The sequence below is a fragment of the Podarcis erhardii genome, assembly GCF_964252035.2.
Source record: "Podarcis erhardii genome assembly, chromosome: 1".
NCBI lineage: Eukaryota > Metazoa > Chordata > Lepidosauria > Squamata > Lacertidae > Podarcis > Podarcis erhardii.
Genome location: NC_138497.1, coordinates 58,974,170 through 59,000,725, shown reverse-complemented (window position 1 = coordinate 59,000,725; position 26,556 = coordinate 58,974,170). Strand labels below are relative to the sequence as shown.

The 26,556-nt window shown below is 43.3% G+C and overlaps 1 protein-coding gene across 6 annotated transcripts in view; it reads right to left on the bottom strand.

Annotated features, from left to right (window-relative positions):
* Positions 1-26,556, bottom strand: part of SHANK2 (SH3 and multiple ankyrin repeat domains 2) — a 353,024-nt gene that overhangs the window by 121,010 nt on the left and 205,458 nt on the right. For all 6 annotated transcript variants that reach the window (XM_081833850.1, XM_081833852.1, XM_081833847.1 and 3 more), the window contains 2 exons: positions 20,033-20,115; positions 18,371-18,495 (listed from right to left, as the gene is read on the bottom strand). In XM_081833850.1, coding sequence (XP_081689976.1) covers positions 18,371-18,495; positions 20,033-20,115 — 208 coding nt within the window. The remainder of the gene's footprint in view (positions 1-18,370; positions 18,496-20,032; positions 20,116-26,556) is intronic.

The following is a 26,556-nucleotide window of genomic DNA, read 5'->3' as shown; positions in this document are numbered from 1 at the left end:
CCATTCACGGAAAGCCAAGACCTTACTACCATCATTCCTGACTTCTGACCTTGTAATGATTACTGCAATGCACTATATAGGTTTTGCCCTTGAAGACTGCACCTGCTGTAGCTTCTAAAACAAAGTGCCTGTCTCCCAAGGGTACAATTACAGTACAGATAGGGTGAGCCTACAGAATCAGCAGCTTGCCGCAATCAGCCCTGTGGAACTTTCTTATTTATTAGGTCTGCTTACTTTTAAGGGAAAAAAGGGACGCGGCTGGCGCTGTGGGTTAAACCACAGAGCCTAGGGCTTGCTGATCAGAAGGTCAGCGGTTTGAATCCCCGCGATGGGGTGAGCTCCCATTGCTCGGTCCCTGCTCCTGCCAACCAAGCAGTTCGAAAGCACGTCAAAGTGCAAGTAGATAAATAGGTACCGCTCTGGCAGGAAGGTAAACGGCGTTTCCGTGCGCTGCTCTGGTTTGCCAGAAGCGGCTTAGTCATGCTGGCCACATGACCCGGAAGTTGTACACCGGCTCCTTCAGCCAATAAAGCGAGATGAGCGCCGCACCCCAGAGTCGGTCACAACTGGACCAAATGGTCAGGGGTCCCTTTACCTTTACCTTTACCTTTACCTTTAAGGAAAGGGCTGGTGCTGTGATGTTTCTATTGTAACAATCTGTTTATGATCTTTTATATGTATATATTTTAATTCTACTAATGTTTAATTGTCTTTTACTGATACTTTTAAATATTTCTTTAGCTGTTTCTATTTTAGTAGAAAGCTTGAGTTCTGTTAAGGAAAAAGGTGAGATATTATTATTATTATTATTATTATTATTATTATTAATAATAATGGTGTAAGCAATATATTTCACTTGTTCATGCTCAGCTCCACCAGAAGTTAGATTGCTTCTGTACTTGATTCAAGTTGCTGACTGAGATATAAAGTCCTGCATAGGAAAAACCTTGTGTATCTGTAGCATATTTATTTTCCTTCATTGTGTATATGCCTTTCTACTAGTATCATTATATATAACCCTCCCTGTTCTTGATATCATAAACACATGAGGTTAAGGGGCAAACTAGACCTGATATTATATTGAATGTGTGTGTGTGTGTTGCAGATACTAGCCACTGAGGGAAGGGGGGCTGATAATTATCAATATTTCAGTAGGCAGGGAAAGTTCCCTGTTGTGGGTCCTGACAAAAAGAAAAGAAAAAAAATTCTATTGGAAGGAAATTCACAATTAGTACCAATGGGTTAAATTCCCTCTCCCTGCCACTATGATACTAATAATTATCAGACTAAGTCATCACCATGCTCCATGGATACTATCTGAATTTAAAACAAAAACGCAAAAGGGCAAGTAGGCATTTAACTGTAATTTCTAATTTAGTTCTTAGTCTGTGAGAAGAGTAACGAATTTTCTCTCTGGAAGATCAGCCACATGATTACTCTTTTATATAGCCTCCATCAGCTTGGTGTCCTCAGCTATGAATTGCACTCCAAAACATCTGGAGGACACCAAGTTGGTGAAGGTGACTTTATAATTTCAAACAACTGCTAACACAAAACACTTATTTTTACCAATGCCTTTTACATTTCCTACAATTGTGGGTTGCATGCTACTGCTCTGCCCTACTGGCTTTAGTTATTTTGTCTTTTGTATATTTGATGCAGCTATTTAATGATTTTATTTTTATTTTTAAATATTTGTTGTTGCATTGAGGTTTTCTTTTTTTTAAAAAAAGATGTCCTAGAAGTTTTTAAAAAATAATTTCATACATTTTAATTTTATTTATTAATTAAATTTTAATGCATCTCCAAGGGATGATTGGAAAACTATTTCTGAAATGGGCCTCCATTTCTCTTGGGGAAGCACCAAGTACACTGTCCAGGAATAGATGAGTAGAGACAATACTGCCAGCGTCTTTTACAATTCAAAGGAAGCTTGCTTCTTAAAAAGGAGGGCAGCCAAGTTGGCAGCAACAGAAATTCTGGAAGTTGTTGATTTAGGATGGACATTAACATAGAAGCTCTGTGCCTTTTCAGTGGTATGTAGATAGGGTAAAAACGTAACGTTCCCCCCTCTCTTTTTCATACCGCCTTTTCTCTATTTTTACATTTCCAATTTTAAAGTCATGGCAAGATATCTAGAAATCCACACATGGACACTCAAATCCCCACCCCCAAAGGAGCAGCTCATGGAAGACCCTAAAATCATGCTATAGGTTTCATTTGGCTCCAGCCATTTTCTAAGCAGCCATGTAATTTTGCTCTTTGTAATTTAAAATGTCTCTTAATTATAACTAGATTACTACCACATCCATCACCCCATCACCCCAAAAGAGCCTCTGTTTTATGGAAGAAAATAATTGTTTCAATATGTAGCGCATGTGTGAACTTTTCGCCAAACAGTAAGAATTCCTCCGATTATTTAATGATTTCTTTTCTTCTGCTTTTCATTATTTTTATCTCTACAAAGATGAAGAGATTAAAGACGACAAGTATGGGGAAGATGGAGGTGTCAAGGTGAGGGCCAGAGTCAAAAAGAGCAAATCATAGGATTATAGTGAGGTGTGGGGACAGAAAATGGATGAAAATGAAATGTTTCATATTCATGAGCTGCCAAACCAAGCAATCCAAACTTACAATATGTCAGGACCTGAGATATGCCAGAAATATGCTGGTGCAATAATTGCCATATTAGATGCATGTTAAACCCAGGACAGGAAAAACATAACAAGAGAATTAAAAAATGGAATAAAAATGGCTATGGAAACACTGGTCAGAGGCTGGTTCAGTGTTGCTACCACATATTGGCCACAGATTGGGTATGAGGGTATGAGGTATGTCAATGAGGGTATGAGGGGTGTCAATGAACTCACGACAGGTTCCCATCAGACATCCTTGCACCACAAAAGATGACACACTGCAGCATCCTCACTCCATTAGCACCAGCGGCTCAACCGAAAACATTCCCGCTATAGCCAATCCTACAGGCAGAGATCTGAGTCCTTTCATAGCCCTCACAAGTACTGGCTTATGGACACAGCATGCAAAGGGGAATAAGGAGAAGTCACATAACACAGTACCCATATAGCTCCAAGGACACACTCAGAGAATACACTTAGCTCTACTCGGACAAAGGTTCAGGATATACCCAGGGAGGAGAAACTCCTCTGACATGCAGGTCAGTGGAGAGGGGCCAGGATTTAGGACAAGGGCAGACACACACTGACTGCAGCACACCAGCAGCCTCCAGTGGCTTATTGGAAGCAGGAAAAGGAGTGCAACTTCCTATCAGGGCAAGCGATGGAAATGCCCCCTTTTACCTTTTGTAAGCCTGGCCGAAACCAGTAATATCAGGAGCAAAAGAGAGGGAGCTCCAGAGATTTGGAGCCATACAGCAAGCTCTACAGAGCAGTATCCTAGCCACAAACATACCCCAGCACCAGACACGAATAAGACACATCATGGGGCACCTATTTCCCTTGCCGCCCACCACATCAGGGTACCTGAGTCAGCAGAAAAAAGAGGGCGCTAGTATAGAGTCCATAAAATTGCCTACCTCACATCATGTGAAGGAAAGTGACCACGATCTATCAGTCTTGGCAACCAAGAAAAGCCTTATGTGGCACAGGTAAAGCCTTTATTGATCAGCCTCTGGGATGGGATACATTCCTGAAGGGGTGTTTTCCTTCAGCAAATCAGAGGTGCTTTGATGGCATAACTATCATGGTGACTGTGCACATGGTGTTCTGCAAGCATATCGGGACATTCTACTTAATGCCTCAAATGCGGCTCCCCAGTATAAAACTTTAACTTTTGCTTTTTCCTGCTGAAACGATAAAAGCAATGCTTTTCTTAAATTCTAGTTATTCTGCAATCATCAGTGCTAATACATAGTGACCTATATATAGAATGAGATAGAAATGTTACCTAAGAAACAGTAGCGTAAATTTAAACACTTCACTAAACAATAGGAGAGAAGCAACCTCGTTTTGGTCAGACATTCCTGACGGAGCTGTCCCTGCATAATGGCTGTGATTTGAATTTAACAAGGACATAATTCACATGTTATGTCACTAAAGTCATGAATACAGACAGAAATATACATTTACATCCAAACACTTGTAAAATAGCCAGATTAAGTTGTTACTTAATCAAACAATAAGCAAGAATCCATTTTCAATGAAGAGAAAAATCCGTACCTCAAGAGTCATAGTGAACAACACAGAATTATAATCTTTTATAAGTATACAAGTGATAAGTATACAATCTTTTATAAGTATACAAGAGTTTAATAATATGACTTTTCATTTTGAGAATTTGAGTCAACACTTTTTAAAAACCAAAAGCTTTAAAATGCAAATGCAGCCCAAAGCTGATATTTCATAAAATCATGGATTGGTAGAGTTGGAAAGAACTCCAATGATCATCTAGTCTAGCACCTGCAATGCAGGAATCTCAACTACAGCATACATGGCAGATCACCATCCACTGGCTTGGTTTCCAGACCCTTGATCATCTTGGTGGCTCTCCTCTGCACACACTCTACCTTGGCATGCAGGTCAATACAGATCTTTAGGATACAGTGGATGCTCAAGCTCACGGATACACATGATCCATGTGGGAAGCATGTTCGCAATGCGCAGTGGCGCGTCTGCGCACGCACGGGTTGCAATTTGGCGCTTCTGTGCATGCGCGACTGCCAAAACCCGGAAGTTACCCGTTCCGGTACTTCCAGGTTTCGGCAGTCCTTAATCGGAAAAACGCAACCTGAAGTGTCTGTAACCCGAGGTATGACTGTACATGGTTTTACTTACACATAAATACAATCTGAGCATATCATGGAGTGGTTTACAGCAGTAACACTCCAAGAACAGAGTTAGAAACTGAGATAGAAAAGCTAGGAGCCAAATTGCTCCTGGAACCTGGGTTCTAGGAGCAAAAACAGAATGGCTAGTCACTATTTTTCCCTTAACGCAGCAGCTCTTTCTATCTATTTTTTCAAAATGCATTAACTGATTCATAATTCACATCAGTGGCACATTGTTAGCATCACATTTTTAATAGCAATTCTTAATTGGACACCATAAACATAAATGGGGCTCAGTCGCTGCAATAGCAGTCAAAACCACAAGTCATTTGAATAATTAATATTTACAAATACTGATGTGTATATGTGTCTGTGTGTATTGTGCTAGATGTGAACTTACATGCTGGGGTGGGGGCAGGAGAGGCAAAGGGGCACATGGAAGGCAGCAGCAAGAGATCTAGAATCGATTTCATTTTAGGCTGGGCAGGGAAGGCGAGACATATCTGACAGGGGTGTTGTAAGGGTTAAAAGAATATATACCTGCAGCATCTGAACACTTGAGCACAATGAGGATGCCTATTATTGTTACTATATTTAATTTTTAATTGCTTTAATTGCTGTTTTAACTCTTAACTGTTACACTATTTGAATGTCTTTGCTTTACTGTATTTTTTATGTGTGCTTATTTTAATGTTTCAATGAAATGGTTCTGTTGTGCATATTTATTACATGCATATATATATTATTTTGTAATTGGTTTTATACTTGTAAGCTGCATAGAGGCCAACTTTGACAATTAAGTAGCATATAAATTCATTAAGACTACTGTGGATTATTATTACTACGATGCTGAACTTGAAAGAAATTTCAGAGAGAAAGTGAAACAAATGTGTAACTACTAGAAAGTTCAGCAGGGACAGGCCTTGGAGCCCTCCTCCCCTCAGCCCTCCTCTCACTCATGGTGCACCAAACAGGGACATGCTTGACGGGGCTTGAAGTGCCGAGAGTCGAGTTGAGGCCCCTCTCCCCCAGCCCAGCCCTCACGGGGACAGGCTTGGAGCACCAAGCAGGGATGGGCCGTGGAGACCACCTCCCCAAGGGCTTGGAGAAGAGTGCTGGCGTACCATACAGGGACAGGGCCTAGGCTCAATACATGCACCCATACATCTAAAATTGGTCACAATTGGACCATAGCAAGTTGCAGAATGCGCCTAGTCCTTAGGAAGTTTTGAATGCTGCCCAAGAAGATGTTGCTTCTCCTCTGGGGTTCCAGGTGAAACCCAAAGTCACAGCTTTCCAGCACAAAGCAAGACATGTCTCTCTAGGTATCTGCTCTCACACACAGCTACTCTGGCTAGTCTTCTTCTGCCTAGGATAATAATAATAATAATAATAATAATAATAATAATAATAATAATAATAATAATTTATTTATACCCCGCCCATCTGGCTGAGTTTCCCCAGCCACTCTGGGTGGCTCCCAATCAAGGATCACATGACCTGCAGACAGGTGAAGGGTGTGTGTGTGTGTGTGTGTGTGTGTGTGTGTAACACCAACCCACCTATCCTGAAGAGCACCATCACTTAGTCCATTGCTTGAGATGCTGATGACTGGCCAGTTAAAGCTATTACTTTGACAAAGGGGCTAGTTGAGCAAACTTCCTTTTATACATTCCACCCTAAAGGTACAGAATTGAAAGGTTGGAAGGGGTCTCTGTGTTTCTTCCAGACTGTCTCCCTCCCAAATTCATAACAGTATTTATTATTAATCTGCAACATAAAAAGCAACTCATAAATTGGTTACTTGAAAGTGCACAGCTTGAAAAACTGAGGAGCGGAAAGAAGGGATAATACTTCACAGAGTGTTTCAATAAAACAACAGATATGTGAAAATAAGTATTTGCACTGCACCTTAGTTACTAATATGTTTAGCAAAACTGACTACAATGTTTCTAGCGATCTACCATCATCTGTGTAGCGCGGTCTAAAAAGTTTTAGAAACATGGAATTTGGAGAATTCAGCACAAGTGATCTTTCTGCCCTTAATTATTCAGTGGCTGTAGTGCCTGCTGCAAAGAAGAAGAAGAAGAAGAAGAAGAAGAAGAAGAAGAAGAGGAGGAGGAGTTTGGATTTGATATCCCGCTTTATCACTACCCGAAGGAGTCTCAAAGCAGCTCACAATCTCCTTTCCGTTCCTCCCCCACAACAAACACTCTGTGAGGTGAGTGAGGCTGAGGGACTTCAGAGAAGTGTGACTGGCCCAAGGTCACCCAGCAGCTGCATGTGAAGGAGCGGGGATGCGAACCCGGTTCACCAGATTATGAGTCCACTGCTCTTAACCACTACACCACGCTGGCTCTGGATTAACACACAAAATATATACAGAGCAACAAGCTTTGTAGCAAGTAAATGCCAGAGTATTTGCTGATATGAGTGTGGAAAAGAATGTGTGTGTGAGGGGGGTGGGTTGGGGGTTGGAGAGAGAGATTGAGAACTTAAATAAACCTGCCAAAACTCACAGCTTTAAGTACTAATACAGAATATGTTTAGGACTACTTTGCTCAATCATTTTCCTTGCAAAGAAAAAGTAAATAAATCTCAGATACCAGATAGGTCTCAATACAGTTAAAGCATAACACAACCACACATCACCCACTGAAATTTCGTAAAACAGCTAAAAATCTAGGTTCCTCAGCTCAAGAGGTTTCAGAATATGACACTAGGATCACAGGACACATGGGTTGCTTCCACATTAGAACACTTTAGCACTGCTGAGACCTCACCCCCCCCCAATTAGCTGTGAACAGAATTAAAATGTAGATTCTACACAATGACTTAATACCAGTATATTATGCATAAGTAGTATATAATGCCTCTCCCTATAGTATTTACTCTCACATTAAGTCCAGTTCAGCAATGCTGCTTAAGTTTTCTCTTTTAAGTTTATCGTATCTGATTGCTTCATGATGAGTACAGGTGGTAGATTACTAATAAATGACATATGAATTACTTCTTGAATAGCATCAATTTCATTCATGCGTTTGGGAGTAAGGGAGAAGGATCTTACCATTCCAGTAAAATGGGTGTTGTGAAAGCAACTTCACTGCACTTGCAACTAAATCCCAGTTTACTTGTACATGCTGTATGCCATGTGAACACCCATGCACACCCTGGGACCAATGACTGGGCTACTACTTGTAAGTGGGGTAATGCCTGAAAAATGAATTTTAAAGACCATCCATCTTTGTTTCACACTTGACGCATTTGCTGCATGAAACACTTGTTTAACCCACAGTTGTCACATTAAGCAGGAAGTAACCCTGAGGAACAATATGACTATGAGGAAGAATGAAACTGCTCTCCTGGGGTGTAAGGCACTGCCAAAGGCTAATAACTGCTTGGTTTCCTCTGATCCCCACATGTCAGTGGGTCTATAAATGAGAAAATCTGCAAAAGATGCTGAAAATGAATGGAGTAGGTTTTTTGTTGACTTGCTCATTTCTATGCACTAATAATGATAAGATACATGCATAAGGAAGAACATTTTAATGTAAAGGAATGAAGCATATTTCTATACCGCGAATTATAAACAAAGCAGCAGAAAAATAATCCTCTTTGAAAATAAAGCAAAACAAAATAAATCTGGCATAAAATAGCACTATATGAAATTATCAAATAGTTTACTTTTTCTTTAACAAAAATGGCAGCCCAGCCATATGCCAGAAGCAAATGGTTGAGCTTCAAGCATGTAATACTGTGAACGTCTGAGTCATTGAAGATTTTCTATCTCTTGGCAACAAGAGATAAGGCCAACTACATCCAGTATTATCATAATGAGGTTTCACAGCAATGAAAAGTGCATACAAACCTTTCTAATTCTTCTTACTGCAAAACAGCTATTTCTGGGATAATTATTTTTTTAAAAAACACATTACAGTTTCCAGAAAAACTTATCATGTTAGGATGGAAAATTCAGTACAATTTATTTATAGAAGCATTCCTCAGTAACAAATGTGAGCCTGGTTGACAATGTCAAGTTTCTCAATTATCAGTGGGATTTTGAAGCATCAAGACAGAAAAAAGAGGAGGTGATTTGTCGTATTGTTATATTATGTGATGGACTTTGCTTTCAAAACATATTGAAGGTGTTCTTTATTTCACTACAAAAGTTGGCCTGATTCAGCAAACTATTCAGTACATTATTTTAAAGATAACTGAAATGTCTTGCAGAGTTCTTGGTCAGGGTAAGATAAAAACCTATTGTCACAGCCACCCAGGTGGGTCCCAGCTCACGAGAGACCTTACTCCGTTATAGTTTACTTACAGGAAAAGTTTATTGAAGATAATTGCTTCTTTCACAGTTCAGCATTGTGGCTGTACGTCTGTCACGTTAGACCGCCGAAGTCCCCCTCTGACTCCTCCCCTCCTCCACACCAACTTAATAGCCTGGCTCTAGACCACCTCTTCCTCTCCTTTCTTTTCCGCAGGGTCTTTCTGCCCCCCTGGGTTCTCTCTTTCCGGGATTCGCCTGAGGCTGAATCCTCTGCCGCCTCCTGCCCCCTCCTTCTGGCTTTGGGGCCGGGCTCCTCCTCTGAGCTTTCCCCACTTCCGCGCGCCTCTATGTTCGAACTTGGCGCGCGTACGTTGCTTTTGACCTTTCCTTCGTCCTCTATACTGCCCCCTGTTCCACTCTCTACCCTTTCCGGCTGAACACCTTGCTCCAACCCCCTCTCTCTGTTTTCTCCTGTTCCTCCTCCCTCCGAGAGGCTGACAACTCCACCCCCTTTACTCCGTTCCGGCTGAGACCCCTCTGACAGCGTCTGTGCTTCACTGGGCTTTCTCCCCTCCTTTCCTGACTTTTCACAGCTTCTCTCTTCTCCTGCTTTTCGCCTGATCATGCTAGCTCCCTTTTGGGAATCCTCTGACTCACTGCTTAGGCTCATAGATTCCCTTCGAATTCCGTCATCTTCTTCCTCGTCTCTCTCTCCCTCCTCCCACTCGCTTTCCGTCTCCTCTGCCATCTCCTCACTTCTCCCAGAAACCCTGACATCCATCCCCCCCTCGAAGCCCCCCCTTCCCCCCTCCCGGTCGCTGGGTGCAGGTTGAGGGAAATGTGGTTCTTCCTGGGTCGGTTCAGGATACCGGGTGTCCACGTCAATCTTCTCCTCTGGCAGCTCCGTATACGTGTGTTCGAACTCGGGTTCCCCCCCTGAAGGCATCACAGTCTGTTCCTCCCTCACTGCTTCTCCTGGCGCTGCCTGCCAAGGACCTATCATCCACCTCTGACTCCATACCTCCCTTGGCTGATCCACCCACCAATAAGGGTTTGTCTCTCCCCCCCCCAGGCGGGGATCCCTGGTCGGGCTTGTTTTGGGCGTAGAGCCCTCGGGCGAGGAGAAACCCCCGAACGTGCTGCCCGACAAAGTGGGCGTGAAAAGCCAATCATCAAAATACTCCTCGGGCATGGGTTTGTGCGGAAAAATTGCATGAAACTCCTCCTTCAACAGGGGTTCGTCCAAAGCGTAACCCGGCACCCAGCTATTTGCAGAGACTGGAGTGCCTTCCCTGGCGAGAAAATATTCAACTCCCTCCTCCCCCCATCGTGAATCCAGTATCTCTGTGACCTCATTAAGAGGTTCTGGTCTTGGCGACTCCCCTCCCTCAGGCGCCCTTCTACGTGGCTCTGGAGGTGCTCCTGACTCTTGAAACCTGTGTGGGGCTTTGTAGGGAGTGAGCACCGACCTATGAAAGACCGGGTGCACCCTGGAGCCCTCCGGAAGGGCTAGGCGAAAAGCCACCGGATTGATCTTAGCCTCAACTTGATATGGTCCTAGCTGCCTGTGTTCTAACTTCTTTTTGGCCAACGACCTGGCCGGCATCGCGTGGGCTGCTAACCATACCCAGTCCCCAACCTGAATGTCTTCCCCCGCCCTTCTGTGTTTATCGGCTTGCACCTTATACGCCTGCTTTGCGAGCTCCAAATGTCTCCGCAGCTCCTCGTGCACCTCTTGCAACTCTGCTGCAAACTGGTCGGCATTTTGAGGTCCCCCCCCTTCAGGTGCTGTAAAGCTCGGGAAGGTTCTGGGATGACGTCCATAGTTCGCGAAGAAAGGCGTCACCCCGGTGGATGCGTGCTTCGTGTTGTTGTAGGCGAACTCAGCCATCGGCAGGTAGTCCACCCACGCCGCGGGTCGCTGGTTGGCGTAACACCGTAGGTACTGCTGCATGATCGCGTTGACCCTCTCCGCTTGACCGTTGGTCTGTGGATGCCTCGCCGACGTCAGGTTGATCTTGACGTGCAAGATGCCCAGAAGCTTCCGCCAGAAAGTGGAAACAAATTGGCGCCCCCTGTCGGACAAGACGGACTGCGGTAGTCCATGCACTCTGAAGACGTGATCGATGAAGAGCTTTGCGGTCTGTTCTGCCGTCGCCACCTTGGCACAAGGAATGAAGTGCGCCATCTTGGTGAACAAGTCCACAACCACTAACACCGCCGTCTTACCTCTGGAGCTGGGCAGGTCTGTAACAAAGTCCAACGCTACCCTCTCCCACGGTTGCTGCGGTGTCTCCAGCGGTTCTAACAATCCCGCCTGCTTCTGATGCACTGGTTTGGACCTCTGGCAGATATCGCACCTGGCTACGTAGTCCGCCACCTCTCCTCTCATCTGGGGCCACCAAAAGTCCCTTGCCACCAACTCCATCGTCTTCTCTTTGCCGAAATGGCCCGCACTCGGGGCATCGTGCAATTGTTGCAAAACCGTGGCGCGAAGCTCGTCGGTGGGCACGTAAAGGGCGCCCTTGCGAGTCAAAAGTCCATCCTGCAACTGAAACTCATTGTTGTCAGGCGACCCTCTGCGGAGCTCCTCCATCTTGGATTGTGCAAACTGATCCTCTTGCAGCGCGCGTCGCACCGCGTCCAGGTCGACTGCGATGGTAGCGCACGTCCACGCCTGCGGTGCGAAAATGTACTTTGCTGCGATTGGAGCTACTTCCTCCAGGTATTGAGGCTTTCGGGACAGCGCGTCTGCTATAACATTGGAGTCTCCAGGGATGTATTCTATTTTGAAATCGAAATCCGCAAAGAATTCCGCCCAGCGCATGTGTCGTTGGGTTTGCAATTTAGCCGTCCGCCAATACTCCAAGTTCTTGTGATCCGTGCGGACCTGCACCGTGTGCTTGGCTCCTATCAAGAAGTGTCGCCACGCTTTGAAAGCTGCATGAATGGCCAACAACTCCCTGTCCCATATGGTGTAGTTGCGCTCCGTCTTGCTGAGCTTCCGGGAGTAGAATGCACCCGGTCTCCAGTTGCCTTGCGAATCCTCTTGCAAGAGGACGGCCCCAACTGCTCTGTCTGATGCATCTGTCTCTACCCGCATGGGCCTGCCAGGATTCACGTGCAGCAGCTGCTCCTCGGAGGCGAAAAGGCTTTTAAGCTTCCGAAAGGATCGCTCTGCTTGTTCGGTCCAGACGAACTTCTTCTTCTTGGAACTGAGGGTGTCAGTGATTGCCGCCGTCGCGTTTGCAAAACCTTTAATAAACTTGCGATAAAAATTGGCAAAGCCGATGAACCTCTGGACCTCCTTCCGATTTCGAGGGCTCTTCCAGTCCAACAGCGCTTGGACTTTAGTCTTGTCCATGGCCAGTCCCTCGTCGGACAGCTTGTAGCCAAGGAAATCTACCTCTCTCACATCAAACTGGCACTTCTCCAACTTGGCGTACAGCCTGTGTTCCTTCAGCCTCTGCAGAACTTCCTTCACGTCCTTATCGTGATCCTCTGGCGATTCCGAGAAAATCAGGATATCGTCGAGAAAACAGACACACTTCTTGTAGAGGAGACCTGCCAGGACGTGATGCATGAATGCTTGGAAAACATGGCTGCCATTTTGTAGACCGAAGGGCATAACTCTGTATTCGTACGTGCCCAAAGGAGTGAACATGGCCGTCTTCCACTCGTCGCCCTTCCTGATGCGGATGAGGTTGTAAGCTCCACGTAAATCCAGCTTGGTAAAAATCTTCCCCCTCCTGACTGTAGCCAAAAGGTCGTCAATTTTGGGCATGGGGAAGGCCTTGGGCTTAGTTAGTCTGTTTATGAACCGGTAGTCCACAATGAGCCTCTTCTGGGGCGTGTCTTTCTTTTTCACAAAGAAAACAGGACTGCCTCCCGCTGCTTTAGATTCCTGGATGAATCCGCGCTTGAGGTTGTGTTCTATGAACTCCCGAAGCTCTTGCAGCTCGTCTTCCGACATGGAGTACAGCTTGGCAGTTGGCAACTGCGCGCCTGGCACTAAGTCAATCGCGCAGTCGTAAGGTCTGTGAGGCGGCAATTTGTCAGCTTCCTTTTCGCAGAAAACCTCCAAGAACTCCGCGTACTTGTGAGGAACCGCTTGCACCATACTCAGATGCAGCTGCTGTTCGGCTTCTCCTCCTTGATCGGTTTGGATGCAATTCTGGGCGCAATACGATGAACAAAAGGTGATCTGCCTCTGGTACCAAGCAACCGCGGGACTGTGCCTGTCCAGCCAACTCATGCCCAACACGATGGGCGTGTCCGATAAGTGGGTGACATTGAAACTAATAAGCTCTCGATGGTCTCCAATTTGCATCATCATGGGAGGGGTTTGCTGCACCACTTGCCCCCCCAGCAACTTCCTGCCGTCTACCGTGACCACGTTCAGAGGCGTCGTTGCAGGCAGGAGCGCTATGTTATGCTGCTTGACGAACTGTAATCCCACGAAATCAGCGTTGCTTCCCGAATCGATGGTTGTTGGAACCTCGAGAAGTCGCCCATCAGGCAGCTGGAGTGTTGCTGTGAGTAAAACTGCTGGTTTGGGAGGTAAAGGGTCCATGCGCTGCAAGGATGCTGGGGACTTCTCTACAGATCCGCCTGGCTGAGCCCCAGTAGCTCTGCTTCCAGCCAGGCACTGCAGTTTCCCTGAAGCTGCTCCTCTGATTGCACCTCTGCTGTCACAGTTGCTAGTGCTGCAGTGTGCTTCTGGAGCCTCTGGGGGCACTCTTTCGCCATATGGTGTGCACTGTCGCAGATGTAACACTTCCTGGTCCCTCTAGGAGGCTTCGCTTTGGCTGCAGCAGGGATGGGGCTCTGGGATGGCTTTTGAGCCCTAGCACCACCAATCTCCATTGGCTCCTCGCCTTCCTTCCCCATTGGTGAGGGGTGCGCACGGCTGAAATCCCTGTGCACAAAAGGGAGAGCTTTTGCTTGCGCGCGCGCTTGGGGCCCCCCCTCCTCGTGCCACGGACGTCCCTCATGTCGGATTCCTATAGCCAAAGCCCGTTGCACCACGTCTTCCAGGGTCTGGGGTCTGTCCCCCCTTGCGATCTCATCCTTGACGGAGGGGCTCAATCCCTCCCAAAAAAGATCCCTGACCGGTAGACTGTCCTTCGGCCAATCTAAGGCGGTGAGCAATGCAAAAAATTTAGAATGATATTGGCGTACAGTGGCTCTCCCCTGCCTCAGCCCGTGCATCTGCCGGCGCGCAATGTCCTTATCCACAGAGGATTGAAAACAAGCATCCATTGCCTTGATAAACGCATCTGCATTGCGACGGGCTGGTCCATCTTCGCGCCACAGATTGCGTAGCCAAGCCCTGGCCTCCCCATGCAGGTGCGAAACAATAAATCCCACTCTCTCCTCCTCATCTCTAAAATCATGACGGAGTAAATGCAGTGCATACACGACATCTGCCCTGAAGTTGGGATAGTCTTGCAAGTTGCCATTAAAATGCGAAACTAGGGCACCCCCCCTCCTTCCAAGCGCAATGCCCTCCGCTCTGGAGCCCGGGGTCCCCGCCTTGTCCGCATTTTCCCACCTTGCTTGCAAATCCTGGCACGCTTTCTCCAAGTCAGCATTCTTCTTCTGCGAAGCAATGACTGCCGTTGTGAGAGTGGTAATCTGATCCCGGAGTGCAGCCAGCTGTTCCTCAGCACTCATGGCTGCCCCGTTCGTGAGCTTCGCAAAAAAAAATTTTTTGCTTTCAGAGGGAGGGGGACTTTCTGTCACAGCCACCCAGGTGGGTCCCAGCTCACGAGAGACCTTACTCCGTTATAGTTTACTTACAGGAAAAGTTTATTGAAGATAATTGCTTCTTTCACAGTTCAGCATTGTGGCTGTACGTCTGTCACGTTAGACCGCCGAAGTCCCCCTCTGACTCCTCCCCTCCTCCACACCAACTTAATAGCCTGGCTCTAGACCACCTCTTCCTCTCCTTTCTTTTCCGCAGGGTCTTTCTGCCCCCCTGGGTTCTCTCTTTCCGGGATTCGCCTGAGGCTGAATCCTCTGCCGCCTCCTGCCCCCTCCTTCTGGCTTTGGGGCCGGGCTCCTCCTCTGAGCTTTCCCCACTTCCGCGCGCCTCTATGTTCGAACTTGGCGCGCGTACGTTGCTTTTGACCTTTCCTTCGTCCTCTATACTGCCCCCTGTTCCACTCTCTACCCTTTCCGGCTGAACACCTTGCTCCAACCCCCTCTCTCTGTTTTCTCCTGTTCCTCCTCCCTCCGAGAGGCTGACAACTCCACCCCCTTTACTCCGTTCCGGCTGAGACCCCTCTGACAGCGTCTGTGCTTCACTGGGCTTTCTCCCCTCCTTTCCTGACTTTTCACAGCTTCTCTCTTCTCCTGCTTTTCGCCTGATCATGCTAGCTCCCTTTTGGGAATCCTCTGACTCACTGCTTAGGCTCATAGATTCCCTTCGAATTCCGTCATCTTCTTCCTCGTCTCTCTCTCCCTCCTCCCACTCGCTTTCCGTCTCCTCTGCCATCTCCTCACTTCTCCCAGAAACCCTGACACCTATGCTTAAAAACACCCACCTTAAAATAGTTTTTAAAAAATAAACTAAAAGAAGTTAAAGTGCCTTAAAAAATAATCTGAGGCGTTCCAAACGAACGTTCGCACTTCCGGGTTTACGGAATTTGGGAGCCAAAACGTCTGAATTCTAAGGCATTCAGGATCCAAGGTACGACTGTACCAGAGGTGTAGTCTGTGGGGGTCAGCCCCCCATCATGTAATTAAATTAAAATACTTAGCTGACCAATTGTGTTGCAGATAACTTGGTTCTGCCCCCCGCCACTTAATGCCTGCATGACTAGTACCTAATCAAAGACTCCTAACTAAGTTTAGTAGTTGTGAAAGAAGAGGTGAGGTCCTCTTCTGGATCGGAAAGTAGCAAGAAGCAGAGAGTAGGAATAAATAGACAGATTTCCTGATGGAGATATGTAGAAAGCAGTGTCCAAAGGACTGCTATTGGGACCTGTGAATGGAGGGCCAAAAAAGATTCTTAACTCAACATATATGCTCATGGGGTCTGAGGTCCCACAGAAAAATAGGACTTTTTCTTTAAAGTGTTTTTCTCCCCTTATTTTGCATGTGTAGAAAGAGAACCAAGAAGGTTGGTCTCTTGTCAATACTGTAAAGAGATTCACAGTGCAAAAAGCATGTGGCCTATATTATCCAAGGTTTTGGATTATGCTCCTGGATTATAAAAATGTTCTATTTAATTGCAAACCGATATGTTCTGTTCGCTACAACAACCATCTAGTACACATGCTTGCTCATGAAATAAATGCACTTTAAAATGAGAAACTTAACTTAAATCGATAACATAAACTGACCTTTATTCCTGTTGATTTACATCATTCCACCACACTTTGTGCCTGTATAACTTTCCCACACCTAAAGTATTTCAATAGTATTTCAATTGCTTGTGATAAAAGACCCCTGTTAGACCTATTCAAAGTATCTTATGCTTTCCAGGGTACTATTAATTCCAAATATTTCATTGCACCATTTACCAGTATCCTAGTCCTAAATATTTCTGTCTATGTATCTTCTACCAACAGCGGAGAACATCACTGCAGTGCTGGCATACACTTACAGTTTGGGATACTGGCCATCATCCAAAAAACAAAACCATGCAACTACTTCCACAGACAAATGTCAGCAGTTTGCCATACCACATAGCAATCTGAGTTTGAAATTTTGGAGAAATTCAAAGGTAGTTTGAACATCGTTATTCAGAGAAGAAAAAAACGTGAAAATTCAACAAACCATGTCAAACCTCTCAATGTGCCAAAAGTAGCTCTTTACATAATGAAAGTTAACCACATGCCAATATGCCCTATCATACATATTTATCTGCTGGTGCAGGAAAAGTTAGGATCAGTGTGATTCTCAGGTTTAACTCCCAAGGAAGTCCTCTAAATAGGAAGCTGTCCATCAATTCACTACCCAATAAAACTTATAAGGCAAGGATGCAAGGATGCATTATAACCATAAGGAATTTGCCAATACATTTTGTATTGTATCACATTATTTCTAACATGTTCCTGCTAAAAACTCGACCCTGCTGTGATTTGTAAATGCAAATCACATGAAAACTTAAGAGAGAAGAAAGGTCAGTCTACTCTTCAAGTCTGAATGCATAAGGGAAAATGACCAAGTACTGTATCCTAATCCAGTTGTACCAGAAATTGCATAGATTAGTAAATGGCATTAGAAAAAAAAATCTACCTTTTTATATCATATGCCAGAAAATAACTTACTCATCAGTCTGAAGATCAACAAATGTAAACCAAAAAATGATATGGGTAAATGACATTCAGTAGAGTATCACCATTTCTTAAAACAGGAAAAAAAATGAATACCAGACGATTATTCATATTGCATGAATAATTCTGAATATAGCCAGATACATACTCAAAATCCAATAAAGTAACAACCACATTATTGTACTGATGTTCAATAATTTATTTGAAACTGATGGAAAGGGCATCCAAACCATTGCTAATTTCACATAAGAATTTTCATTAGGAATAATAACACTGTCAATTCCAAAAGTTAAAATGTGAACTAGAAGCTAACAAGCAAACAAACTGGTCTACTTAAATCTGACACACAAAAGCTGCTTCCCCTTTCATGAAATGCAATCACACATTTTCTCACTAATATCTTGCTCTCTATCTAATTACTTGATGCATTTTTCACTGTTAAATGGTGTACAGCAAATATAGGATATTATCCATTAAAAGGGATACATAAAAGCTTTATTTGGTGTTGGGGCAATGAAATAAAAGAGGCCCTGTCACCATAGAGATGAGATTACTAATCTCTATGGAAAGGAGGAGGATATCATCACACCACCACCTGCTGTTACACGCATGATGGATCAGGCTAGTAATTAAAACACAACCCTTTCAATGTTACACTGCAGCACTAGACATCCATTCAATTATCTTCAAAATTAAATTTAGTCAAAACTACCAAAAGTAGAATTAACAGCATCCTCTCTCATGGAGGTTTCTCACACGTATTAATGTGCTGCCTAGAACTACACACATCTATATTCACACAATTTGTGTCAACACAGCAAAAGGAGGTTTGAATAATGAAGCCATGAAAGACTCTGCAACTAGGATTTGCATCAAACTGCTGAATAAGCCTCTTCGCCAGTAGTTAGAAGGACAAGTTTAAAGCAGCCAGTGAACCTTGTGCAAACTGATTAAACTACAGAATTTTCCTGAATGGGAAAGGTTAGATCACATTCAAAATTCTCCTACCTCGATCAAAAAGTCTCCTGTTCTCAAGCCAGCTTGCCATGCTACCCCACCTTCATCCACAGATTCCAGATACTGCAAAGCAGGAAAGGCTGGAGTAGGGGTGAATTCTTCAATTGGTGTATCAGCTTTGGGAATAATATTTTAAAAATATATATATATTAATAAAGAAAGATAAATGTTTGAAACATATACTTAATGTGATTAAATGATTACTTATGCAGTGCCAGAAATTCATTAAGTACAACGATCCCTTCTCTACAGATCTCCCTGCTCTATAGTTCTCTCCCTCTCTTTTTTCTTGTGTATTCATGATCACTTGAATTTAGTCAGCAAATAAATGAAGCTCAGCTCTGGTAAATTGCTATATAGCCAAAAAAGCAAGTGATTTGGTGGAACAGGACTCTCATTTGAAACCAGTATCATTAATTTTCAAATATGGGCATAGCATGGAGAAGTCAGGCATTTAAAATTTCAAGTCTGTTAGCAGCTAATTACCTATAGCTACAATGAAAACAGTATGAAGTAATTGAATTTAATGGTGTAACATTGTACTTGCTTATGCATCATGTACATATTTATATGCTGAATGATCTCACATGCATATGAAGCTGGGTATTAGCATATGTTTTTTAGGGGGCCCTTGAATATTCCACCTGGAGAGCTGGGGCCCATACAAAATTAACATATATAGTAAGAGAATAACCTCTGTTTGCTGCAGAGATAGCTCAGCGCCAGCTGATCTACACTGTGATGAAGTCACAGAGTCTCTAGAAGACCCCGCTAAAACGTGCATTTAGCCAGGAGGGTTAATCAGGAACTGTTACATAGCTAGGGAAGCCCAATAGGTGTCTGCCATGCTAACGAGGAATGATAAAAACGGTATTCCCAGAGGAAGGGTGTGGAGGATCCACCATGAGCACATATGGGCTAGCCTTGAAGCCAGGCTGTGTGAGGGAGAGCCCATCCAGCAACTGAGGGGTGTCTCAGTGGCAGGCACTGGGATGTACCACCACTTAAAAAAATGAAATGCAAAAGCAATAGAATGAAAAGCCTTAAAAATATACCTTCGATTCTTAGGCATAAATCTACTGGAGTACATTTGGCATAAGAAAAAGCTTAGCACATTTCAGCACACGAAGCTAGGCATCCCTCACAACAGAACACACTAAAAAGGCCACTCAACATACATGCAGCTTCTGAAGATATAAAAATGATCTGATTTTCATACTAAAACTGCAGTAGTTCCACCTTGAGCAAGCCACAGATCTATTTCAAGCTTGTTGGCAACATGCAGCTTCACTCCGCAAATAATTTTAACACATGAACACTTTAAATTAAGCAATTTTGACACCCCCACAGCCATGATGCTTACAGTGTGAATAAACTGAACAGTAACATATACAAAATCTGTAGGCAACCTTCCCCTCAGAATTATTCTCCATATCTATTCTATACATATATCTATGCATTAAAAATATACATGCATACACATACCCCTCAAAACTGCTCAATCAGAGATTCATGTCAGTTTTACTGCACAGAGAGAACACTGTTGTCTAGCAACCAAATGCATAAGGAATAATGCCTGTTTATTTTCAGAAATGCATGCCATTTTTCACATAGGCACTCACCCAATCACACAGACACAGAAAATCCACATACCTTTGGCCCCTCTGAGCACAAACCCAAATCCTTCATTGTCTTTTTTCTGCAGGACCACAGCCTTTTCTTCTATAATGCAGTCACTGTAGAGAGAATTCCGAGGATAGCGACCATTATTACATCCCTTCATCACCACAGTAGTAGCTGCTCCTCCAGTGTGTAGGTTCATCATCATCACAGCCAGTTAATCAAATAATATTGCAGTAATCAAACATGGGGAAAATATAACAGCAAACAGAAGAAGGAAAGAGACAAAGACAAGGCTTAATGGCAAGGGAGAACATGACAGTGCAACTTAACGGAGGGGAAAATGCAGCAAAAGCAGAGGAAGAAACCATGCATGGTGGTAGCTGAACAAATGTGTGATCATGTCATCTGTGTGCTAGCTAGGAGTCGAAAAGAAAAGAAAGTGAACTGAACGACAGTAGCATTAATAAACTCCTCAATCGTGGATGTACCAGATGCATCTTCTAGTGAAGCCAAAATGAAACCAACCAGAAGAAAAATGAGGCAGCATTTTAAAACCTAAAGTTAGCTTGGTTTGCTGTTATAAGTAGCTAAAAGGCACGGATATATTCAGAAGCTATGCCTTGCATCAAAAGCCCTTTTTCAATCCTATTGAATGTTGCATGCTGCAAGGATCCCACATGATCATCTGACAGCCTACAATGCTAACAACGTGCAGCTGCCTTGGCGTCATCAAGCACAAATTTTCACAGCATCAAGAATCTGCATAATTTAAATAGTAACAAGGCATGTATGTTCATGATCACCTTTTTCTATAAAAATTACAGAGCCTTCCTGAAAGCCAGCAGAATGAACTGATAATTAGAGGATCCTCTGAAAGACAGACATTTTTTTAAAAAGGCAGCTTCTTAAAAATTATCTGATAATTACTCTTCGATAAGTGATTTTTAAAAAAATAAAATAAAAATCCAGTTATTCAAAGAATAGATTGTGTGTAAGTTTCTAAGCCAAATCACAACACTTCAAGAGATTTAAGCTGATCTGAGTTTTTTATAATAAAATAAATATTTTATATCATTAAATGGCAACACATTTTCAAGAAATTATTCATGTAGAGCTTTCAGGTACTCCCTCATTTCTTTTGCATAGTAGGCAATATTTCCTTTAAAAAACAGTAACGTGCTTCAAAAATATGATGGTGCAGTGGCAGAAAACCATTGCTCTTGAGGTAATAAAATATGGGGAAACTCTGGAATCTGACCTGACAAAATATAACTAGCTGATCCCCAAGACCACAATCTGCACCCATTTACACACACTTGTTTAGTTAGGCTTCCATCATATCCCCGAGGCTCTGATTAGCTTTTGCACAAATGTGTCTATATTCACAGCTGAAAGGAATAATGGAAAGTTCCCTCAACATTCCAAAATAGCCAGCACCCTTTGGCAAAAATCCACAGAGCAGCTGGCAGTTATGATGGAGCTCTTTTCTGGGAGAGAGGCAGGGCAGGTTGCCAGAGGCAGTTGGTTTCCTGGCTAGGGGTAGGGCCAGGATTCCCTTTCTCTTGTTCCCAGATGATGACACAGAAGCACAAGTAGATAGGGTGCAGATGAACAGGTCTGGAGTAAAATCCTAACACATCTGGATTCTGAGCAAAAACGGCAGTTTCTGTCAAAAGGATTTACAGCGAGAGGCAGGGGGGGGAGGGAAAGGGGGCATTAAAGAAAAAAGGAAGAAATTGTCTTCTCCCCACCCCACCTGGTCACCTCCAAGTTAGCAAATTTAAAAATCATGGCTTAAAGTGGCAGGACTGAGGCTTCCATTGCTGCTCATCATACTCTTCTTTCTACCCTGTCCCTCATTCCCAGGAAACTATTCACCCACCCTTTCCCATAGCTTCTACTTCATCTTGTGTGTGGAGGCGGGGGAAGGGACTGAGAAATCCCCTCTACAGCAAGTGACTATGGTTACTATGGCTACTATGGCTAATTATAATGTAGCATAAACTGCTAATGTTTGAAACCTTTTGGGGCCAAACTACATACAGTGGTACCTCGGGTTAAGAACTTAATTCGTTCTGGAGGTCTGTTCTTAACCTGAAACTGTTCTTAACCTGAAGCACCACTTTAGCTAATGGGGCCTCCTGCTGCCGCTGCAACGCTGTTGCACAATTTCTGTTCTCATCCTGAAGCAAAGTTTGTAACCCGAGGTACTATTTTTGGGTTAGCAGAGTCTGTAACCTGAAGGTGCCACCACTGTGATTGCTTTCCCGCTGCCACCAACCCGTTTCTCTCGGGTACACACAGAGTCCAGACAGTTGTTAACATTAAATCAAATAAGTAAGTTTATTTTATAAGCCTTAACAAGTTTATGGTTTCAGATATTTTTTCTTGTCAGTTTCTTAATCTTAGTTTCTATCCTGGCCTATACCTTTCCTAATAACTGCTAACTGATTATCCCAACTGTCTATCTGACTCCTATCAGTTTCTCTCATTCTCTCACAACACAACTCGACCAACCCAGACTTATCCTCCCTATTCCTTCTCCAACTCCCACCTCTAACTCCTCCCCTTGGGTTCCCACTGGCCAATCACTTCACACTCGTTTAACCCCTTCCTTATGACCCACCTGGGAGGGCAAACATCACCCTGCCTTAGTGGATGATCTGGGCTGGGAGATGAATTACGTTTATTATTTATTAAATTTGTATACAGTTCTTCATGCAAAGATCCCAGGGTGGTTCACAACAGAAAAATACAAAATGAGAATACAAAATACACAATAAAACAAAAACAAAAGCAACAGCAATCAGGTGGTTAAAAACCCTAATCAGCAACTCATTTCCTAGGAAGTTGCATGAGGTGCATGTGACCCTTTTGATTCTCCTGGACCTCTGAGCTTGTTTACTGATCCATAGACCATGTTATCTATCTGGGTTTTCACAAAGGGATGGGAATTGTGGTCAATGCTAAAGTGGCTTTGTTCATTCCAGAGAGATAAAACCCAGAAGTGGTGCTAGATAGAAGATTATTGCTCTTCCCCATGTCTGGTGGCCTGTAAGATTCTGCAGAGCTCCATCATGTCCCCTATGGTATCTAACAACTACATGAAACTGCTCAGAGAGGACAGTTGGATTGCAGAATCATCAGTATAAGCTGATAATACCCAACTCTATATTTTTATTTTTATCTCATTCTAGGGAAGTAGTTCAAATCACTGTTTGGTAGCTGTGAAGGACTGAATGTGGATGACGAAACCAAAACTTAATCCAGACAAAACGGAAGTACTGGTAGTGAGTTGGCTCAGGTTTGGATTTGCAGCTTGTACTGGGTGGTGTTACACTCCTACTGAAGTGTAATTTTTGCTCAAGTGATTCTGCTAGATTGTGTAGACGGCATCAATAGTGAGGGGTGCCTTTTCCAGCTTTGGTTGGTTTATGATCCACAGCTCTTCCTAACAAAGCTGAACCATGGTCATCCATCCTCCAATTCAGTGCTGGGAAGCAAGTAGGTCATAATCTACTGGTAGATTTCTGGTTGACTTGCAAAAACATGGCAAAGGTTTCTGACACCCAGTTGTTTCAACAACAGCAACAACTAAATTACGCTTTACACTTAAGTGATGCTGCTGCTATGAAGGAAGTTAAGCAAAAGTAGACTTTTGTGTGAAAAGACTGTGGGGTCAGTTCAGTTCTGGTACACTGGTACCTCAGAAATTGAATGTAATCCGTTCCAGAAGACCATTTGACTTCTGAAATGTTTGAGTTCTGAGGCGTGGCTTCTGGCTGGCCGACAGCTAGGTTTTTGCACAGCGGAAGTCGTGTTGGACGTTCATGTTCTGAGGTACGTTAAAAAACAGGAGAACTTCTGGGTTTTCGGAGTTTGGGAGCCAAAACATTCATGAAGAGAGCCATTTGAGTTCTGAGGTACCACAGTACTAAAAAACTAATTCCTAGGCTCAGAAGGTGTTCAGTGGCACTCACTTTATCCTTTAATTCAATTTGAATTTTGCACCTGACTGGTTGGTTTGTATTTGCACTTGGTTCTGGCTGGTAGATCTTGGAGTTCTACAAAATCTGCCTACCTCTGCTCTACAGATCTCCAAATTAGACTATTGCAACATGTTCTAGGTGAGGCTGCCCTAGAAAACTGTTGAAAACTACAAATAGTACAAACTGCTGCAGTTGGGTGGCTGACAGGTCAGCATGTTTTTGATGCATAATCTCTCTCCTGTTTTGTATGATCTGCATTTTTTTTACTGGTTTATTTTCAAACTGAATTTTAAAGCAATCTTATACCACACAACCAAACAGAGCTACAGTTCCCAGCACTGTTAACAAACTACAGTTCCCAGGATTCTCCATGACTGTAAAAGTGGTATAAAAGTGCTTTAAACGTATGGTGAGGATGTCAGCTACGGCCTGTGACCTGGGTACCTTAAGGATCACATTCTTCTGTATGTTTCTCCCTGAATGATTTGATCATTATCTGAAACTGTACACCAGATCCCTTGACCCCAGGAAGCATGGCTGGTGATAACCACGGTCAAGGCTTTTTTTGGTTGTGGTGCCCACCCCGTGGAAAGCCTTGCAAAGTGAAGCAAGTCAGGTCCCATCGCTGAAATGTTTTTAGGCAGCTAGTAAAAAAAGTTTTTACCTCATAGTTCTCTTTTTGCTGGTATAGTACTGTAGGCTGTTCTGGATTTTGTAATGGGGACTTGGCTTTGATGTCCGTATCTGGTATTTTAACGGGAATTGTAATATAGTTTAAAACAATTTAATTGCTTTGTGTTTTGTTTTTTGTTTTTATATAACGCCGCTGGATCGCTATATAACGCCGGTTGGCACCGTTTATCGTCGGAACTATGACAGTACCTGATCGTCTTCGAATTGCTTTGTGTTTTTGACTGTAAACCACCTTGAAAATACATATAAAAAATAAATAAGAAGTGTAGAAATAAAAAAGGAGCCTCCACCTAACAGTGTACACTTCTTTAAAATCCAGTTTTATGGAAACAGGTTTAAAATGTTTCTTCATTTTATCAGAAGTTTCCTGGGTGGTGTATGAAAGTGTGAAAACAATTCACACAATAAAATAAAGTGTAGAGGAAAAACAAAACAACAAAAGTAAGGAACAGGGAAAGCAGTTCCAACTAACATTTCACCTAAAGTATCTGAGCCAAAAGGATGCTATAAACCACATACTGGGATAGCGTACATAAAGTTCTCCAGGAAATGAAATATGAATATATATAACATTATTATATAAACCATTTAATTGTATCATAAACTTGTTGCAGGAGAAGCAATATTACTAATATCTTCCAAAATGCTGACAAATTGGAGTATGCTATTGGCTAACTAATGGAGAGATCTTTGGTATGGATTTGCAACATCCATCCCCAGAAGGTCACATTTAGATTAATATCTTATGCGATCCATGTACGAAGCAGAAAACTGAAGGTTGCAGATAACTCCGCTTTAAGGTGATTTCTAGAGTAAATGTTGTAACATGAAGAACATTTTCTACCACTACAGGATTGTGGAGAGGTGTCTATTTATAGCTTTCCCCCCTGTTGCAATGAACTCAAAAATGAGTGGATGATTCTAGTAATTAATGACTTCAAGATTAATATAGACCCTGCATTTGATTGATTGCATTTCCCTGGGCACTGATCATCTAGTTGAGCAATCTGGTACTATAGAACGTAGCACTGAAATAATTCAGGAAGGAAATGTTAATTACTTGTTGAATACCAATAGTGCATTCAACCCTGAATTAAAAACAACCCCTACCCCCAGACACACAGTCCCTAGCTCTAAACTATTTAGAACCGTCAAAGCTACATTATCACTTACAACTTTGGAATAGTTTTAGGTTTCAATAAAAGGATGCTTTCAGACATTGGTGGCAGCCCGGATCTGGTTGACCAGAGCTGCTGCCAACAGAGCAGCACGCAATGAAATGTGGGGAGGAAACAAACCCCAATCCCGTACTGTGTCAGCCTGTTCCTTTTTATAGGCTGCAGCTGACCTGAAAACAAGCTTGGTCAGCTAGAGCTCATAGAAAAGAAAGGATGACATGACAGAGTGAACACTGTTTATATTGTCTCTTTTTTCTATTGTATGCTGAAAGTGGATCCATGTTGCCACAGATGCTTGGAAGGATATCTGAAACCATTCTGTATTAACTTAGCAAAGTATTTTAATATCACTGCAACACTAGCTAGTATCTATTACTCTCATAGATATGAACAGAGTATTTGGGGGGGGGGAAGGTCATGGTTGTTTTTGGAAGTCTATTAAAAGAATGCAAATCATTGCTGAAATTGAGGGTGGGGGAAGTGAAGCTTTTATTTTCACACAGCAAACACTACAGGTATGGTTCTACCAACACCTGAGGAATTCTGCATCTGTTAAAGTAGGATTTTCATTTTTCTTGTTAAAATATGCTATTTTCAGTTTTAAGCAGGATTGATAATAAAGCACTAAACATTCTAACTGGAGAAGCATTGCGTTTTTTCAAAAACAACATTTGATAAAACAATTTATCAATGC